At 38.8% G+C, this 21,040-nt stretch overlaps 2 protein-coding genes across 12 annotated transcripts in view; both read right to left on the reverse strand.

The window, feature by feature from the left end:
* Nucleotides 1-14: 14 nt before the first annotated feature.
* Nucleotides 15-9,731, reverse strand: LOC114479795 (acyl-coenzyme A thioesterase 2, mitochondrial-like). Of its 3 annotated transcripts, none has more exons than XM_028473653.1 (4): nt 9,381-9,731; nt 3,496-3,982; nt 2,137-2,333; nt 15-1,318 (listed from the first exon to the last, which is right to left on the reverse strand). In XM_028473653.1, exons 2-4 carry the CDS (start codon nt 3,950-3,952, stop codon nt 710-712), a joined length of 1,263 nt encoding a protein of 420 aa, XP_028329454.1. In that variant the 5' UTR covers nt 3,953-3,982; nt 9,381-9,731; the 3' UTR covers nt 15-709. The 3 variants fall into 3 exon arrangements, with proteins under 3 accessions (XP_028329454.1, XP_028329455.1, XP_028329453.1); XM_028473654.1 differs by lacking the exon at nt 9,381-9,731 and adding an exon at nt 7,192-7,341; XM_028473652.1 differs by lacking the exon at nt 9,381-9,731 and adding an exon at nt 4,090-4,510.
* Nucleotides 9,732-12,330: 2,599 nt separating this feature from the next.
* The window catches only part of svilb (supervillin b), a 61,572-nt gene continuing 52,862 nt past the window's right edge, over nt 12,331-21,040 (reverse strand). For 8 of the 9 annotated variants that reach the window (XM_028473442.1, XM_028473436.1, XM_028473441.1 and 5 more), the window contains 5 exons: nt 20,432-20,587; nt 19,938-20,081; nt 18,104-18,225; nt 17,795-17,950; nt 12,331-13,069 (listed from right to left, as the gene is read on the reverse strand). In XM_028473442.1, the coding sequence (XP_028329243.1) occupies nt 12,983-13,069; nt 17,795-17,950; nt 18,104-18,225; nt 19,938-20,081; nt 20,432-20,587 (665 nt within the window). In that variant the 3' untranslated portion in view covers nt 12,331-12,982. Of the gene's footprint in view, nt 13,070-15,488; nt 15,511-17,794; nt 17,951-18,103; nt 18,226-19,937; nt 20,082-20,431; nt 20,588-21,040 lie in introns of all 9 variants that reach the window. The other variant, XM_028473437.1, reaches the window with a different exon arrangement.

Consider the following 21,040-nt stretch of genomic DNA (forward strand, 5'->3'; position numbering starts at 1 on the left):
GATAAACATCTCAATAGATCATTTACCAGTGTATTAATCATGTAGAGCTTCAATAGATAGAAAACCAGTTGTCATTTTAGTTCAGGGGCCAGATACGGAGCAGTTTGATGATGATTTCAAGTGGGCTACTAATTTTACGCAAGAAAACGAGTAATTTCAACATTATCGTGCCCTAGTTTGCACTTCTACATATACATAAAATACAAAAAATGTAAGAAACCGACCATATCCGAGCAATAAGTGATAGATATCAGTCGCAACAGGATCTTCGCTTTAAATTTCCAAGATTTTGACAAATTTCTATTTAATTAGGGAAATGTCATTATTTGAAGAAAATTGAAGGATTTTGAGTGTTTTCAACAGTTTAACATTAAAAGTGACTGCCACCATGTGATATAAGCACACGGAAAACTGAGCACCAGCAAAAATTGAGTTTCATTTTCACAATGTTTCATGTTTTCTCTGTCATTTTTACTTTCTTCTGTGGGCCGAACTGGATGCTCCAAATTGCCGGATTTGACCCTCGGGCCTTGGGTCTGAAACGTGTTATTAAACAAAAATCACAGCAAATATTTCCAAAGGAATATAGGTGAGGAAATGATGGTGAATGACTGTCAAAAAATTAAGATCAACTAACAATTGTAGACGTTAAAGTAATGCAAGATTGTCATTGAAAATAAAATCAGAAAACCTGATGCTGACTCAGCATTTACAGCTTGGCTTCATTGAGTCTAGCTTTATGCATTAAAGTGGACCTGAAGAAGTCCTGGACCTTCGTCCACAGGTGAACCTCAGCTGCTGCGTGAGATCTGGCCTCGCCCCCCCACAGGACGGGCTTCCTCGCCAGGCTGTGGATGCTGGACTTGCAGTACGGCCCGTACGGTGGCTCTAGATAGTGTCCTGCTCCAGGGTAACACAAACACTCAAAGTTCTCCTTCCTGTGCTGCCTCAGTCTGTCCACCATCTGATTCATGTAGGCTTTGCTGTCCCAGTTCTGGTCGTCCTCTGACGCCACAAAGAGAAAACGCCCTTTGGCTTGTTCGATGGGGATCAGGGTAGCTTTGTTCTTCTCAGCCTTAGTATCATCAACACAGTGTTTGCAGTTGAACGCCCCTGACTCAACAGGTTTCAGCTTCTTTGGGTCAAACAGTAAAGGAGGGTGGAGCTGTGTGTTCTTATAATAGAGAGGGAATGCTGTGTTGGCAGAGCAGCCATTGATCCACACCGTGGCCTCCACACCTGACAGATAGGAAGCTATAGATAGAGCTAGATCTGCACTCTTAGACAGAGACATTACACCAACTCCTTTACTGCCCACCTGTGGAGGAACACAAGTATTACAACAATTAGTTTAGTTCTTTTTTTGAACATTTAGTATACTAAGTATAAGAAAGAAGAGCATCAATTTTCCCTAGGACATCAATATTATATAATATGTAGGCAATGGTATAAAATATATTAATGCTCAATAAACATAATAAAAGGTGTATATTGTGTGAGAGAATATTATTATTTTAAATATTGCACAAACAAATAATATAAATAAATAGTATAATATTATGTACATGCATGTGTATGTATGATCTAGCCTTGTTGTGTTTTTTGTGATGGGGTAGGTGTGTAGAAGCTTTCGGCTGATTATTGAGAAACTAAGTGTTGTTAGTTCTGTTTTTTGGTTTTCCGAATCCGGCTGAAATAAAATTCAAATTCAATTCAATACTTGATTCTAACTGTGATTTCTTGTGTTTCTTCGCTAGACAAAGAGGACATTGATTCTCTTGACACCATTTTTATTCTGGTTTGTTCCCAGTATTCCCAGAGATATCAGAAGGAAGTAAAAACAGTTCTCTGACTCCACATCCCACAATGCAAAGTGTGAAAATGTCAACAGACGGAGTGTTAACAGTGAAGATGAAAACAAACTTCATGCGGCAATTTTTTACCATTTACCTCTTTTTTTTCATGAAAATAATCTTAAATTCATTTATCAATGGGGCATACACTATGGATATAGATTATTCTAATAAAAAGTTATCATGGGTAGCAGCTTTAAGCTTAATTTAATTTTCAGCCCTGTCCAATGAGTTAATAGGGAGTTAACATATTTAACATTTTTGTACAGAACATTAATATCACCTTGTCTTGTTGTCTTAAAAACTCCACCGCCTCCTCAAAGTAATCTAGATGGATCTCATTAATGTCCTTTGACATGTCGTTGTGCAGCGCTACAGTCAGAACAACAAACCCTCTGCTGGCCAGAAGAGAGGGTCTTTTTTCTGAGAGATCTGCACCAAAAGTGTACAGATCCAGGACTGCAGGAAACGGACCTGGTCCTGAAACAAAGACAACAAATCAAAAACAACGAGGAAAAGACTGTAACACAAATTATAAAAGATGTATTTTATCTGAAATTTTAAAAAAAAATAAAAAAATTCATACATTATGTCTAATTTATAACTGGAAGTGCAAACTTGGGCACATTAATGTTGAAATTGTTTGTTTTTCCCACCTCTAAAAGCTGCGGTATGTAGAATTGTAAGGCGCTCCACGCTGCCCCCTTCCCTACCGAACTAACCTCACCGGTCTTCTTGTGCACCACCACTGTGGAACTCCTTGGGACTGTTTTCTCCATACAGACTAGTAATGTTGGAACTTTATCTTGTGCGGACTGCACTGAATGAAAGCAGATCACTCGCAGCCCACCACACACACCAACTCCGCAGACAGCGTTCTTCCTGAACACGTTTGTGCCTTTATTCTGTTGCTTCTCCACCTCTGTCTTTCTTTTTTCCTCTTGCTTTGCCGTGTAACCGCTGTGCCAAAAGCTACATTAAGAAACTTCAGCTTGAATATAATGCCATGGGACTGTACCTATTCTCAGATCGAGAACGCACAATGACTTTTAACAAACAGCCAATAGTAACGCCTAAAACCACTCATGAGATCGCCCTTTTGGTAGAAAGATCTCTGATTAACCAAAGTCTAGCGTCACACTCCTGTATTTCTAAAGCTCACTTACAGGACCAGGAGAAGGAGAAAAGATTCACTGTCCACTCAGAACACTTTGGATTACAATATGCAATACAATATAATAAAATGATTATAGATTTTTGACCGAACAGAACCCAAAACAATTTACAAACTGCAGCTTTGTTTGTGTCCCACTTTTAATCGGACTGGTCTGTATTTGGCTCTTGAACTAAAATGAGTTTGACACCCCTGGTTTAAGAAAATGGTTAAAAATTTGTAAGTGCTGAAAATGTCTTGAAAGTGGAAAAAAATGTGCATAAAAGGCATTGAGATTTGATGGAGAAGTGACAGAAATGGGAGTAATGGAGCAAAAATGTATTAAAAGAAGCAAAAATATGGCAAGAAAAAGTGATGAAAGTTGCAGATTGTTCAGAAAATATTGATAGTTTCTTGAAGGCATCTGGCAACCCCATCCCAGTGTCTCGCGACCCCAGGATTGAGAACCCCTGCCTTAGTCAAACAAACCTAGAGGAACAAACAGGGCTCCCCTGATGTGCTTGTATCTAACAGGGACTCTGGTGACCCCGTCTCCAATCAGAAGCCTCTCATTGGTGGTCTCTGCCAGCATCCTGCTGCCCTTTCCTTCCTCGTGCACTGAGAACTTCACCACTTGCGGTATTGATGAATGAGTCTTCAGAAATTTTTTGTGTACAGCGTCGGCCGTCATGGACCACAGCAGACCCATGGGCTCTACGCCCACGTAGCTCCCACTGAGCGACGGGTCTCTGCCCAGGTCAATCTCTCCGCGCTCATCTGCTTTGTAGGTGGCGGAGGAGCAGAAGGTGATATTCTTCTGGTCGATGGATCTGGCTCTGATGGAGACCAGCTGCCTAGACCTCAGCCCAGTCACTGTCACCTGGACAGGCTCGTCAAACAAACATCTGGCACTGGGAAGCAGTCTGAGTCGGACCTGGGACAACATCTTCTTGTGGTTTAGTCAGCCTGAAATATCCTGAATGGACAAAGGAAACAAATCAAATTCATCCAAATCACTGTGTTTTATTAGTGTTGTGTTCTTTCCAAGGCTGAGTGTAATATATCAATGCCAAGTCTTTGTACCTTTGATTTCAGCCTTCCAAATAGACTCGGCCAGGTATCACACAGATTTCACAACTCGTGTTTGTCTTTGTTGGTTCTTACTCAAACTCGCTCAAAATCCCACTCCACATTACCAGTGCTAACAAGTTAATTTAACAGTTCCTACATTACCAATGGATTGTGTGTTGCTGGCTCGGTCTGGCGTTTGTCCTTCTTGTTCAGGTCTTGATGACTGCTGAGATCCCCTTCTGCTTCTAGACTGATTGTCAAGTATTCAGAGCTGGCTCTTTTATACTGCCAGTGACATCACAGAGGTGACCCTGCTGCTCTCTTGCCCTGCCTCCAAACTTTCGAAAGTTCCTCCCTCAGAGGAGCTAACAAGCTTAACGTTAGCCCGACAGCAACATCACATTAATATAACAAGCTTATTACTGCAGCGCTTCTCTCTGTCAATGTGCACACAACTCAGCAGCAGCAACAACACGGTGTCACTTACAGCAGCTCACACGGAGGCTGCTGTGTGCACACAAACAACACAAGTACTACAGAGTTCTAGTGTAACAATTACAAATCAAACATAATGTAAATCAAGCAACAGTAATTACCTTTCAAGCAGAAAAGTCATCAATTCCATCTTCTACTCCTCTAGAGTGGTTTGATCATACACGCTGTTTACTCAATCTGGACTATTTTACTCATGTCAAAGGGCAGCAGTGCGAGCACCCTGCTGCTGTTTGTAGAACAGAGTATTATGCCATGTTGGTACTGCAGCCGTTGATCCACACCATGGCCTCCGTGCCAGGCACGAACGCTGCTAGAGCCAACGCCAAAAGACCTCCCGTTAACCGCAATATTACGCCCACGCCTTTACTGTCCTTTTTTCACCTCTAAGGGACAGCACGTGTGAGTGAGTTCTGTAGAGTGGCTTGTTAAGGGGAAGGTACAATATGCTATAAAATATATATCTCAGAATTATGCTACAATTGTAAAGAAGGACACTGACTGTACTCTATGAATAATATTAAATATCCTACTTGTATGATGTGATTTGTACTATGTGATTGTTAAAATAAAAGTAAAAAAGATGGTTCCGGTGCCGTCACCCTAACGAATGGCTGCATAAGGCGATAGCTCTCCTGAGATTTGGATTATTCACCCCGTAAAAGTATTCAATATTTCAATATATGTGGAGAAAAGGGCAGAGATTAACGGGGTGATCATGGGTAGAAGAGACACAAAACAGAGAACGGCTACGGAAGAATTAACGGAAGGAGAACAGGTGACGGAGACCAGGGCCTAGCAGAGAAGCTAATGCTAGCAACGAGCCAGTAGCTAACTGGCTAATTTGGTTTCCACAATTTTAATTCTACAATTATTGAGACAGTGAAGGCCTTATATACTAATACCACTGCAAGAATTAAAGTTAACGGGTATCTCTCAAACAGTTTCATACTGCAAAGAGGCAATAGACAGGGCTGTGCCTGGTCTCCACTCCTGTTTGCACTGTATCTAGAACCACTAGCTCAGTCCATAAGACAGAACCAAAAAATTAAAGGCATAACTATTAAAGGAAACGAGCAAACGCTGGCATGTTATGCTGACGACGTCATACTTTTTTTAAAACAGCCTACAAATTCATTGCCTGAATTGATGCAACTGTGTGAATTATATAGTAAACTGTCAGGATATAAAATTAACATGAACAAAACTCAAACCCTCTCATACAATTACCACCCACCCCCTGAAATAGTTACAAAGTACCCTGTGATGTGGCAGTCCAAATCTCTAAAATAGCTGGGAGTTAATATATCAAAGGAACTATCCAAATTGTTTGAAGCAAACTACACCTGTTTAAATAAGGCATTATTAGATGACACAAGATGTTGGAATTTGATCCCTTTCTTTAGCCTACACTCACGAATAGAGTCCATTAAAATGAATGTCTTGCCCAGACTACTATATTTGTTTCAGACATTACCTATACAAATTGATCAAAACCAATTTAATGAGTGGGACAAAATGATATCCTGTTACATATGTGGTGGAAAGAGGCCAAGGATCAACTTCAAAACTATGCAATTGGCTAAAGAAAGAGGAGGATGGGGAGTACCATCCCTACGAAGGTATTACCGGGCAGCACAAATTAAGACCATTATCAACTGGTGCGATGTGTCTTATAGCACACAATGGAAGACTATTGCGGAGAAAACCTTCCCCCTCCCAATTCAAGCTACCCTGGCAGACCCAAACATTAAAAGATATATAGACACAGCAGGCAATCCTTGGGTTAAATGCACTCTCTCTGTGTGGGAAAAGGTAGTGAGAGAATATAAATTAGGTAAAGATATTGCAACCTTAAAATGGTATGCATATGACTGGGACTTCAAGCCAAACAAATTGGATTCACGTTTTAAAATCTGGTGTTCCAAAGGAATAACAATGATAAATAAATTAATAGAAAATGGAGAATTAATGAGTTTTGAGATACTCAAACAGAAATATGATTTAGAAAAACAGAATTTTTATAGATATCTACAAATACGGCATTACATAGACACAAACATCAAAATGACATCTGAGACGAATAAGGATTTGATAAAAATGTTTAGAAATGTATATAACGGAAACACCAATAAGAAAATTCTTTCAAGTTTGTATACGTGTCTAACAAACATTAAACCCCACTCAACTACATATGTCAAGGCGTTATGGGAGAAGGAAGGGGGAATAAATATATCAGAAGATGAATGGATTTTGATATGTAAATCTCAGTGGAAATGTACTGCTTCTACAAGATGGAGAGAGTTTGGGTGGAAAACCATAATCAGGTACTTTATCACTCCAGCTCAGAAGGCTCACTACGACGGAAATACCCCTGTTTGCTGGAGACAATGTAGAAATCAACGCGCAAACCATACACATTAGGGATGTAACGATTAATCGTAAGGCAGTTAAAAATCGATTCATAGGTATCAAGGTTCACATCGATGCTGTGAAAAATGAATCGCAGTACTTTTTTTAACCAGCAGAGGTAACCAGAAGTCATGGCGGCGGGCGAAATCTGCTAATACTTTCTTTCTGGCCGCCTTTTACTCTTAAACATATTCATAAATGATTACTTACCCCTTTAGCACCGAAAGCATTTCTGTAATATTACACGAATATCTCTGTAAAAGTCACGTTTTTCTATTAGCTCTGTCTGCTAGCATAGTATCTCTTCTTCACTGCAAGATAACTGCATGCCAACCGACCACTGTGGTACCACCGCCCTCTGCTGGTTCAAACAAATACCTGCCCTAAATACAGTAAAATGACTGTTTTTTTTTGTTTTTTTTGTAAGTCCAATTGTTAAGGCACAAAATACATTTTCAGTTGCACTTTTAAAAAGAAAAAAAACTATTATGCAGTTTTGTATTGTTTACTATAGAACCAGAATTTAAAAAATAAGCTTCTTCTTCATTTGTATTATTCCTTTATTTATTTCATTCAAGATTTACTTTTAGTTAAATTGCATTGTTTTGAATAGTTTATCAAGGGATTCTTTTGACAATGAAAAATTGTACAGTATTTTCCCAAAAAAAATAAAGGAATATTTTTCAGTCATTTATATACAGTCCCATTTTGTAAAATAAATCGTGAGAGAATCGTATCGTGAACCCAGTATCGTGAATCGAATCGTATCGGGAGTTGAGTGAGTCGTTACATCCCTAATACACATATTTTTTGGGACTGACCCTTCATCAAGCAATACTGGACAGACATTCATGAAACACTGCAGGACATTTTTAACTGTACATTTGCCTTTGAAATGAAAACACTGTTTTTTGGACGTGTACCACAGAACTGGAGAAAAAAAGATAAGTGTTTGCTGGTTGCAAGCAAAAAAAACTATAACTAAGAACTGGTTATCCTTGGACATACCAACTTTAACATTATGGTGGGAAACCACATTGGAAATCTATAGGATGGAAGAGTTGACTGCTTTTGTTCATGATAAACATGGTTGGTTTGACTCCTGTTGGGATAAGTGGGTGACATACACCAATGCAAAAAGGCCCAATTACATACTGAAAATGTAGATTATAGTTAGTCCTTCTTTCATACATCTTTGACATCTTTAATTGAGAAACTTGTTATCTGTTGGTCACTCCCTGTTCTACAATGTTCTGTACGTTTTATTGTGTCAAAATATAAAAACTCATAAATAAAGAATTAAAAAAAAAAAAAAAACACAAGTAACAAAATAAAAAAATAGATATATCTTGATATAGGCAATATTGTAATTTTCTATATCACTAAAATAGAATTTTTTTTCTTTTTTTTCTTTGTCTGCACATGCTGTCGAAGGTTAACACTACAAGAAGTGCAATCTTTTAACAGCAATGCATATTTTATTATTGCAATTAAATAAATTTATTTATTTCATTGCATAATTGTGACCATCACCAGCCCTCCCTAGGGAAAGGTAAGAAATACTTTATTAAAGGGAGGATGTAAAAAAGAGAGGGCAGTGTTACAGCAAGGTGAGGGGGTGAAGGGGGGTGGGGGAGTTAACAGGGAAGAGGGATACAAGATAGGAAATAGAATGGGTGGGGAGTAGTCGATAGGTTTCAAGTGATGCGATGTGAAATTGTGGTTGTGTATATTGTGCTTATTGTTGTGTTATCAAGCCAGTTTGGTGACCAGTGTGCGGCTTAGGAATAATGGTGGTGGCTGTGAACAGAGGAAGAAGTGAGTGGAAATTCCATAAAACAGGTATTTGGGAACAACGTGTCTATGGTTGAGCCCAGTATGAGTGTTATCCCACAGCCCAAGGCCAGTGCATCCATGACAAATGTATTTCCAAGAACCGCCACTGCAAAACCCACGAGCCGCCCCCGGGCCCGAAGTGGGAGTCAGGCCCGCAGCAAGAGCGGGCAATCTAGGGGCCCCCGGCGACCACCCCACGGCCAAGCAGCCCCCCGAACGCCCCCAAGATCCCAAGCCGAGAGGCAGCCATCGCCCCCCCCATACACACCCGAGAAAGCCCCAAGGAGCCAAGTACCCAGCGCACCACGCCACCGATCCAACCCCCAACCCCCAGACCCCCCACCCCCGCGCCCAACCCCCCGAGGGGAGGGCCCAGAGAACTCCAGTGCCCGAGACCCCAGCGGAGGAGCCGAAGCCCACGCCCAGCAGACGACCAGAGCCACGCCGAATGGGCAGCCGGCGGGCACCCGGAAATACCGAAATATAAAATTTGACATATCTTGAATCGTTTTAGGAGTCGCTGCTTTCACTACTTCTCAGAACAACAGCCCACTCGCTCTCACCTGGATGGGATGGTCAAACAGACACAGAGCGCTGGGCAGCGGACACAGTCTAACCTGGGAGGACATGACCCCTGCCTGAAGGAAAAACACACTTTTATTACTCAGCAATACGTGTGTGAAGCTGAGGCTTTGTTTTAATGGAGACAGGTATGGAGGACATTGATTTAAACCCCATAGTCAGGGACAACAGGAATAATTTGTAAAGTTGTAGATAAAATATGATGAAGGGTTGCAATACTACATTATCTACAGGCATATTAAATCACAATTATTATTATTTTTTAAAAAGCTAGAAAATGTTCCATTTCTCTTTAACCGATGCTGCCGTTTTATTGGATATTTTAGTTTATTACATTTAAATGGAATTGTTATGTAATGTGTTTTCGAGGGTAAAGATAATGCTGCGTCACAAGGGAAATATATATATATATATATATATATATATATATTTTTTTTTTTTTGAGCAGCTGGAAACACGTGATTGATCTACATTCATACAAGTACAGAAAGTAAACAACAGGTTTGATTAACGGAGGAACTTTGAGCGAGTTGTGCAAATAATAAATTAATAAATAAATAAACACACATAAATATGATTATAATAATTACATTTAATGTATCATAATAATAGGATGTATGTATAAATATACCGTGCATCTATAACACTGTAACAAAAACAAGTTGATCTTAGGTTAAACACGTGAATAACTAAAAATATGATACACAGTCGGGTTAAGCCACCGTTTCTTTCGACAATTATGAGGGTTTTTTTTTCTTGTAATTTTTTTTTTTTTACGTCATTATCTCCATAAACTTACCGAACCGGAAGTGCACGAGCGAAACCTTTGACTCCAGGCGCGTTCACGTGCATCACAGTGCACTCGGACAGAGGCTAAACACGTCAACAAGTGTGTAAAAATAACACAAAAATATATAAATATAGTGAAAAAGGATTAGGTGGATAGATATAATAGATTGTTTAGTGTTAAAAATTAAAAAATATACGTTTTTAGATTTATTTTGCACAATGTTTGTCGAAGCGGATAGATGCAGTTACTAATGATTTCCACCAGATGTCGACAAACTCACTACTGTCATAAAATAGATAAAGTCCTGTTGTTGTTTAATTTCTATTGATGCGTTTTATAATAAAACACTGGCTTTGTGTAGTTTTATGTGGTTTATGAGTTGCCCATGATGAATTAGTCTTTCATTTAAGGTTGATATTTTCAGGAATATTTACATTTGTCAGCCCAGTCATTAGATCATATGAAGCAACAGGTAAAAAATAAAAATTAGGAAAAAAAACAAAATATCCATCTGAAAACGTGAGGTTATTGTATAATGAAATTAAAGAAACTGATACTTTATAGTTAAAATAGATTATGGCCAACTACTCATTGACCCATCCTATTAAAAATAATTATTTCAGCTGTTGAAAGTGTTAAAATAAGTGTTACATGTTGCACTTTGAAGTAAAAAAAAAAAAAAAATGTATATATAATAATTAATTATTTAATAATCAATTAATATTAATTAGTGGTACTGTTACCTTAATATTTATAATGTGTAAATGCTGAGGTACTGCATCTTTCCTTTGGTGTTTTTTTTTTTTTTTTTAAATTTAGTATCATTACAGGAGGGTCACACTCACTTTCACTCTTAGGGACAACAAACGGACCAGCTTACTGCACTTTTTAAGCAGGAAAACAAGTTAATTTCAACATTATTGTGACCAAGTTCCACATGTAATTTATACTATATGTAAATAATAAATGACAGACATCAGTTCCTGCAGGAACTACACTACTAAATTCCTTGATTTTGAGATTATTATTATTATTTTAACTTTGTGAGATTGTTTGTGAAAAATCACAGGATTTTAGAATTTTTTTGTTCTTTTTCAATTTGCTATTAATAATCACTTCAGCCATGTGATTAATTAATATTTTACACAGTGCTTATTGTTTTCTCAGTCACCCTTACTTTCTCCTGTGGTGGGTCACATTGTATGCTCTGAACGACCACATGTGGCCCCCGGGCCTTTAGTTTGTCATGTTGTCTGAATAGTTTGCAGAAATGAGTTTCTTCCTTTGGAATAGAGTTTATGTCAGCTAACTGTGAGTTTAATGCTTTTCCCTATTATTAGGAGGTTGAATTTGTCTCTGCCAAGTCAGCACTTTCCTGCATTCTCTTAATGGAGTGTTGTAGTCTATGTCAGTGGTTCTCATATGATTTTGGCTCAAGTACCCCCTTTCTCTTACTTTTGATACAGGCACCCCCCTCATGTCCGACTACTACATTTTGCTGAGAATTCTGAGAAAATAAACCCACTGTAGAGAATGAGTGATAACACACATTTTAAAGAATCTCATTTTGTAAATACAGTAGGTGGAATTAAACAGTATTTAGTGCCTTCTGAATAGATTTATTTTTATAATTTTGATTAATTTTCATCATACGTTTGTTTTTGTTTTTTTATTCAATATATTTCTGTCCTATTTTGTGTAATTTTGTATGTTTTTGGTGTCTGTTCTTTTTTATTATTCAGGACATTTTCCTCTTATTTAGTGTGTTTTTGTTGTTGTTTTTTGTGTGTTGTTGGTATTATTAAAATTATTCTAACAGTGTGTGTGTTTTCTCATGTTGTTCTGTATGTTTCTCTGTTATTTTGTGTGTGTTTTTTCTCTCATTTAGTGTGTCATTGCTGTAGTTTTGTGCGTTGCCGGCAATAGCAAGTATTTTTCTCTCTCAGTGTGTGTTTTTTGTGTCATTTTTATTGTCTTTTGTTTGTTCTTTTTTTATTTTTCGGTATATGTTTCTCTTATTTTGTGTGTTTTTGTTGTCCTTTGGTGAGTTGCTGGTAATATTCAGCTAGAAAGGTAACAGCAATAACCTCTGATAACTTGTTTCTACTGCCACCTTGTGGTTGCTATGAATAACAGCAGGGTGAAGCATTAATGTGATTTATTTCACTATATCACAAAAAAAAAAGTCTTTAAAAATGCAGACTAGATTTTTCTGTATATAAACTGTACACAAAAAGCAAGGCACTATACATTGAGATTCACCAAAGCCGCCGTCCTTCACATCTTTTTAAATTACAACTCATGACTCGGGCCCCCATGACTCCAATCAGCATGAGTCGCCCACACAGTCCCACTAACCCACACACTGCAGATGCAGCAAATGACAGCAATTCTTACAACATGTATTGTTTGCACCTGGTTACAAAGTCACAAACGCACACCGCTGCATGGACTTATTACACACACAAATGTTACACACACTCGTACAAACAATATATACAGTCGCACACACACACACGCGCGCAACCACAGCATGGCATTCTGACAACAAAGCGTCCGTGTGTTTTCTCAGGTGAGGCGTCGAGCAGCGACTTTTGATCTCAAAGGCATCCAAACACCACATGAGAACCAAAGTGACGTTATAACATCCATCAATACTGACAACAAGGTTAAAACACAGCTCTAAGTGGGGCAATAAGTGCATCTCCAGTCCACTCTCATCCTTTCTACACAAACTCCATCTCTTGTGCCTCTTTCTTCTCTTCACGTGACATTTTTCATCGTACGACTTGCTTAAAACAGTCCTCGGGCTTTCTTCAGGTTCACTTGTTTCCATGTGGGCAGATGTTCGTACTCCTCTCTACTCATTTCCAAAGCTTTCTGTGGACAAACCAAAGAAACACCAGAATTTACATGTGCTGCTTCATTGGGACCTTGACCTTTGTCATATTTTATAGAGAAAAGAGAAAAGAAAGTATGACGGCGTATTAGGGCCACATTAAAATAAAAACAAATCTGAGCACTACCAGATTAAAGTCGTAATTTTATGAGATTAAAGTTGTAATTTTACGAGATTAAAGTCGTAACTTTATGAGATTAAAGTCATAATATTTCAAGTTTAAAGTCGTGATGTTTTGAGAATAGTCGTTATTTAATGAGAATAAAGCTGTATCTTAATAAACCCGTCATGGTGCAGCGCTGAGAATTCCCTGTTGAAGTGAACGCAACTAACACCTATAGCCCTTAGGTCACATTTGTCAAACTCAAGGCCCGGGGGCCAAATCTGGCCCTTTGGAGCATCCAATTCGGCCCTCAGGAAAAAGTTTGACAAAACACGATTCATTGTGTAAATGAAACTCAACAATATTTCCAGGTGCTCACAGTTTTCCCAGTACTTATATCGCACGACTGCAGTCATTTTTGATATTAAACTTTTGAAAAAAACTCAAAATTATGACAAAATCTTTACATTTTTGTCAAATTATGAGATAATATGTCCTTAATGAAATAGAAATCAGTCACAAAATGTAGGAAATTTAAAGAGAACATCCTGATGGGACTGATATCTGTTACTTATTGCTTGGATATTGTCGGTTTCTTACATATTTTGTATTTAATGCATACGTGGAAGTGCAAACTAGGGCACAATAATGTTGAAAATAATCTGTGGCTCACTTAAGATCAAACTGCTCCATATTTGGCCCCGGAACTAAAATGAGTTTGACACTCCTGATTTAAGTTGACCACTTCCAGCCAGTTCCTCCTCCACTAAAGAGGCTATTTGCTCCAAATCAGTCTGGGTTCTTTAGTCAGAACAAATGCAAATGGCTGCAAAGTGTCTTTAAATTCCTTAAAGTGATGGTAAATGGTAAATGGACTTGATTTATATAGCGCTTTATCACCACACTGAAGCAGTCTCAAAGCGCTTTACATATCAGCTCATTCACCCAATCACTCTCACATTCACACACCAGTGGGACAGGACTGCCATGCAAGGCGCTAGTCGACCACTGGGAGCAACTTAGGGTTCAGTGTCTTGCCCAAGGACACTTCGACACATAGTCAGGTACTGGGATCGAACCCCCAACCTCTCGATCAGAAGACGACCCACTACCACCTGAGCCACGGTCGTGATAACAGTGGAAACAGTGTGAAACTTAAAGACGGAGTATAATCTCACTAAACGCTCCACATTCTCCATAACGCACGAGTGGCTGCAACACAGTCAAGATTCTGTTTGTATTTCAATTTTATTCTCATAAAATTACGACTTTATTCTCGAAATTTTACTACTTAATTCTCATAGAATTACACATTTATTAAGATACTACTTAATTCTCATAGAATTACACATTTATTAAGATACGACTTTATTCTCATAAAATTACAACTTTTTTCACTAAATATTACAACTTGAATCTTGTATTTGCCCAGATTGTTATTTTTATTTTAATGTGGCCCTAATATGCCATCATAAGTAAGTGTTTTCTTATTAGACATAAAAAAAAAAGAATGTTCAATTTCTTATTCTTTTTCAAAGATTTTCAATGTTGCTATAAACATTCAATATTTGACAAAACCCTCAAATGTGTGTGCATTTAGGCCTTCCAACACCCTCACACAGCTTTATCTCAGCACTCGATTTACAACCTGTTATAAATGTGTCTAATTACATGACACTGTGACACTGGATTCATTTTGATTAAAATCCTTCATTCAACCGTGTTTTAGAAATGTTGTGCTGTGTGTGTCGATGCATTAGTGTTTGTGCTTCACGGACAGGCGGTGAGTCGGACTGCAGCGTGCAGGAGGTGATAGAAGTGAACTGAGGAGAATTTAAATGCAATGGGGGGGGGGGGGGGGGGTACAAGCCGTGTGTGAGTGTGAATGTGTGCGAGTATTAGGAAAAGAGCAAAAACCTTTAAAAATTAGAATATGGTAGATTAATTGGTGCTGGGAATAAATAGATGAGAGTGAGGTGAGGGTTTATCTTTTCTGATCTTCTACACTATTATTTCAATACTGAAACTAAATTAAAAGAAAGATTTTAACCCTAGACAACAAAAAAAGGGCCTAAATAACTGTTGTGTGTAATTTTCCACATTGCACTGTAGCAGCCTTTTTCTTTCCTGTTGCTCGCGTGCAGCCAAGCGTGACTGTTCAGTCTTTATCCTGCCTCACCAACCATCCAGAGAAAGGTGGATTTTTTTTTTTTTCCCCCAATTGAAAGAAAGAAGGAAAAACACATTGTGGAGACGTGCATGAGAGGACAGATCCCTGCGGCTGATGCTTTCCTTACCTGGAGTCACCGACACTTTGGTCTGTGAAGTCAGAGTTGGATGAAGTTAGACGCATCATATACGAACAACGGCTCAGCGTTGCATTCTCACACACACAGAGGTGGACAACTTTTATCACAGCGGGGGCCACAAAAATGGCATTGTCTGATCCAAGGGTCACATTGTCAACATTCATGTCAGCATTCAGAATGAGCATTATTATTGTCATCTTTGCTGTTGTTTTGTGTGTTTTTACTGTCATTTTGAGTGTTTTCTCTCATTTTGCGTCTTTCTGTTGTTGTTTGTGTGTTTTTAGGTATCATTTAGTATTCTCTCATTTTGTGCGTTTTTCTTATGATTTCATGTTTTTTTATGCTTTTTTGTTGTCGTTTTGTATATTTTTCTGTTTTTGTGTATTTTCTCTGTAATTTGTGCATTTTTCTGTCATTTTGTGTTTTTTTTTTTTTTTTTTTTTACTTTTGGGGCCTCGCAGAATTATTTTATAGTCCATGACTATAACAGCCTTATAACATTATCCAGCTTAAAAACTGCGCTTTAAAATGTGTGATTTTCCTTCTTTAGATGCCAAGTTAAATCCAAAATCATTGATTTAATGATAGCAGCTGCACATTAAGGGGTGGATTCACAAACGTTACAAATCGAGATTGGATTCATCTCTGTTAGCTGGCTTCAACTAACCAAACTTTCCCTGTCAGACAGGAGCTGTCTTACGAACGTCGATCACCTATGATCACAACGCGCCAATTTAAGCCAAGTGATTACAGCCTCGCTACGTGCGCGTGCACATGAAAGGGGTGGAGATTGCAGTGTCCGACCAATCAATGGAGAGAACTGGCAGACTGAGCGTCTTTACAACAGCTTATGATGTTAAACAAATATAATGAATATAAATCCATGATGACAGTGAAGAGCAACAGTGAATTAGTGCAGGAGGCGGAGCTTTTATACTTGCTCAAGATCTGATCCACTTCAGAAGTTGGTACCGACCAGGTTGCTGAAGTTTAAAATGATGAATAATTAAAATCCATAATTTAGACCAATGACAACCCTGTTGTTGCAGAAAAAGTGGGAATGAGAGAACTCAGGCAGGAAGCTTCTGACTCTGTCAATGTGTAAAAGAGATTATTTATGATATTAATCCATTGGATGATAAATGGAGAGCGCTCCAGTCAGTTAAACTTTATTACAGCACACACGTTTTTCTTTTAAGGACACCTATTTATCACACACACTGAGATGAGAGATAAGAGCACACTGTTTAACTGTACTATGTCGCTGCTGAGGTGGTCAGTGTATGAATAAATTAATCAATGAATGAATGAATGATTTCACCCGTCCGCGCATACAATGACACAAGCATATCAGCTGACTGTAAATCAGTCCATTACATATACAGTAAATCTATATCTTTCCTAAAAGATATCATCGGTAAATGAAAGGATTGCGTTTATAATTAATAATCTTATTTCCTAAACGCAGCTGTCAGATCTGAATCATCTATCAATGGGCAGGTCATTTTCTAAGAGAACTGATTGGTCAGGAGGCGGGGCTTTAGGACTCGCGAACATCCAAGCCAGAACAGAACCAGCTTGTGAGCAGGTTAGTTGTTCAGCATTAATTACCATAGTGATTAAGCTTTGTAGGACAGCACACACTGATCAAATCCCGAAAGTTAGAGTGATAAGAGGTAATCTAGATTCGTAGAATACCCCCTAAAGGTTTAGTGGTATTAAAACGTGAGTAAACGTCACATCCCTCCTCCGCGGATCACTGTCTCACACACACGCACATCAACAGCGAGCATGCACCCATCCATCAATCACTGTCATATCCACACACATTTCTCCATTGTGGATGAATAAAGAATATCTATCTATATGCTGTAATTCATCCATTTATTTGTTTCCTCGACTAACACTTCCAATTCTGTTGTTTCACAATTTTATATCTCGTTCAACACAACATGTACAAAACGCTCATTTAAATAAGGGCGGTCTGCACCAGTTCTGCACGTGCACTAATCATTGCTGCAATCTTAGTGAATTCCACGCAGAAGGTGAGGAAACTGCGTAACTAAAGGATTTAGGGAAGCAACTGGTTTACCACCCTTTATTTCAGATCGTAGTGAATCCACCCCTAAGTCTATAAGATTCAGTAAGTATTATTAACTTACAATAACTACATTTTCCATTTCTCCCGGTAATAAATATGTGACGGTTAACATACAAACAGGTTTTCAAAGCCTGTGTGGTTCTCCATTAAAATAAACCGTGACCTATGGAGTAGTTTGTGTCCACCTACTGACCTCAAAGTCATTCTCTGAGAGGTAGATCTCCAGGCGAAGCGGGTCCACTCCCTCTGGGAGCGGCCGTGCCTGCAGCTGAGCCAGAGGGAAAATGTTCTGACAGAGCCGAGCCAGCACGTCCTCCACCAGGATGATGTGGTTGCACACCTCCGCCTCCTGCAGCACAGGAGCAGCACATGGTGTATATTTAGTTCTGTGTGGGCATCAGTACTGCGAGTGCTCTGATTTCCTCCCACATTTAAAACGAAGATGCATTTGAACAAATAGAATGAAGTTTGAAGTGGATGACGTGAGTTCTGCGTTACTGACCCTCTCTGTGATCTCGGCCACGTCCTCCCTGTGCTCCCAGCTGGGAAACATGTTGGTGAAGGTGAGCGGCTCCAGACCAGCGTGGATCAGGTAGGATTTCTGAGGCTTCTTCTCATTCTTTTCTACAAATAAAAAACACAAAAAACAAAAAATCTACAGTCACAAAAAGAGTTTTGAATTATAAACACAACCTCCAGATTTCAGATATATACATTAAATTTAATAATGAAAAATATTTTGTATTTTTCACTCTGGCCAGGGTTGGGGTCAATTACATTTTTTAATTAAAATTATGATTTCAATTATCTATATTCAATTACAACTCAATTACCATTACACTGACTGGCATTTTTTTTAAATTACATTTATTATTTTTCATCTGAAAGTCAATTACAATTACATTCTCAATTACTGAAGTTAAAATTCAGTTAATCACAATGACCAAGCTGGAAATAAATAAGCCCATAAAACGTAGCCTTCCTCATGTGTAAGCTTTCTGTTAGCATCTCTTATGATAACGGCTCAGTTTTGACCCATGTCTTAAATCAACTGTAAAATACACTAAACAATATTATCTATCACCTAATTTGTTTCTCAAAATGAAGATATTTTTGGTGGGGGGGGGGGGACACAGGCCAATGTGCCATTTGCAGTGAGCACGTGGATATAAAGTTTAAGAAGATGTGATTTAAAATGTGAACGTTACAGGCCAAAATGCATTTGCACCCATTATAGCGCCACCTAGTGGCATACTATTTGGTATGCGTGGTCTGTGTGTTCTTCTATATATATCCTGTAAATTTCACATCCCTCAACACTCAATACTTCAGCTGAAATAAATGTTTGTTGTTTATGTTGTAATAAGCCACGCCCACTTTGACCAATCATGATTAACTTACGGCCTCAGGAGCAACCCAATATCATTCCCACCAAATTTGGTAAAAATCGGTCATGCCATTTAGGAGATATAAATTTCCCACAATTGCAGTGCCCCCTAGTGGCCTAAATTATTCAAATTTAGCGCATACCACCACAGTCACATGCCAACCAAGGACCTCAGATTTGGTGTTGTTAGCATTTATTTTGACTGAGATATGCAACAGTTTGTGTTTACATAGCTAGCTAGAAAACGTTACTCGTTAATTACTTCATAATTGTAAATAATTGTCGATTAAAGCTGGGGTTTGTAGAATCGTGACGCGCTCCACACTACCCCCCTCCCCTCCTGAACGAAACTGCGTGGACGCGCACACTGTGGAACTCTTTGCAACTGTTTTCTCCATGGAGACAAGTAACAAATAGGAAGTAGGAACTTTATCTTGTGTTATTGGAGAGTTTTCCGATGTTTTAGAGACATGAAAGCACGTTGCTGCTCAAACACAAGCAGCCGATCTCAGCTGATCAGAGCAGACACACTAAACGTACAAACTGCAGATGAATTGGGTCGGTTTTTTCCACCTTAGGTCATTTTTAATAAGCTATTTATTCCGTCTGTTCTCACTCTCTCTCTCTCTCTGACTCGGGGCGGACTGCGCTGACTGAAAGCAGATCGCTCGCATTTCGTTGCACGCACTGTTGGTAGAAAGCTCTCTGATTGGCCAAAGTCCAGCATCCTGTATTTCTAAAGCTCACTTACAGAGCCAGGAGAAGGAGCAGAGATTCACTGTCCACTCAGAACACTTTGGATTACAATAAACAATACAATATAATAAGATGATTATGGATTTTTGACTATATCAAACAAAACAAAAAAACGTACAAACTGCAGCTTTAAGTGATAACAATTATAATTGACCACATTCGTGACTCTGGCTGTTCTTCTTCTTTGTCTTACCTTTGCAATACTGCAGCACAGTCTCCATCGCACACTTCCTGTCTGCGTCCCAGCGGATACGAGCTGAGCCCGTGCTCTCGCTGTCCTGAGGCCACCAGCCCTGCCACAGGTAGACTTCGTGGAAGTTATCCACCAGGAACAAAGCTGTGTCACACACAAACATGTCAGTTTAGTTATACATTCAGGTGCTGGACTTTACAGACAAAGAACATCTGAGATTTATCTTTGTGTCTCGGAGAGTTTTTAGGACGCTCTTCATCTTGACTGTCAAATGAGTGAACGGGCCCAATAAAAATTAATCATCCAAATGATATAAAATTACAAATTAAATTCCAATAAGAAAGGGCACAACATGGTTTTAAATTATTCAAACTGGCCAACTCTAACCTTGCTCACATTTCCATGCATGTGCGTTGCTTCAGGTCCAAATGATGCTTTTGTCACTCACAAACTCATGTATTCACTCCATATCAAGCCAACAATGTCTGCCTCACCAGGCTGTGGTGCGTTGTACAGGTCCTCCTGCAGGAAAGGCAGGGAGCTGACTCTCTCTGGAGCTCTGGAAAGGTGGAAGAACTCGGAAGCTACAAAATCTCCAGATGTGCTGCTCAGCTGGAAGAGTCGTGGGGTGAAGTTGAATTTCCCTGGATCTGAAAAAAAGAAACGAGAAATTATTGTTTAATATGTTGATGACGCTATGTAAACAGTCAGTGTATTTTGGTCATTGGATTCTCTGTTCAGATAAGGAATTTTTTTTTATGAAATTGAAAAACTAAGACTGATATTTTAGGCATTTTAATCATAAGTTTTTAAAAACAAAAAAATTAAATGTTAGAAGATTCTTTTTTTTTCACTTGTCGCCATTTTCAAAGTAAGAGCATTATATGTTTTGACTTTGATCTCCTGACATGTTTCGACTTTCAACTGCCAGTCTTCTTCAAAGGCGTCTGCTGATGTGTCCTTGACTTCCTCATAGTTGTCTGAATAAATTAAACCTTAACATATTCAAAAAGAAGATTAAATTAACTTGCTGGAATTCCTACGCATAAGTAAGCGCATGTTTGATGGCGGTGCTACGTCGCTGCTGTGTTATAGAAGTTAAT

The sequence above is a fragment of the Gouania willdenowi genome, chromosome 17 (assembly GCF_900634775.1).
Source record: "Gouania willdenowi chromosome 17, fGouWil2.1, whole genome shotgun sequence".
In the NCBI taxonomy this organism is placed as follows: domain Eukaryota; kingdom Metazoa; phylum Chordata; class Actinopteri; order Blenniiformes; family Gobiesocidae; genus Gouania; species Gouania willdenowi.

Bases quoted from the DNA above. Each gene is read 5' to 3' on its own strand.
- LOC114479795 (XM_028473653.1), bottom strand. From the start codon at position 3,952: ATGTTGTCCCAGGTCCGACTCAGACTGCTTCCCAGTGCCAGATGTTTG. The intron at 2,334-3,495 runs GTTTGTTTGACT...TCTTTGTTTCAG, and splicing joins AGCCCTGTTTGTTCCTCTAG to GACCAGGTCCGTTTCCTGCA. The intron at 1,319-2,136 runs GTGATATTAATG...GTTCCTCCACAG, and splicing joins TTTTAAGACAACAAGACAAG to GTGGGCAGTAAAGGAGTTGG.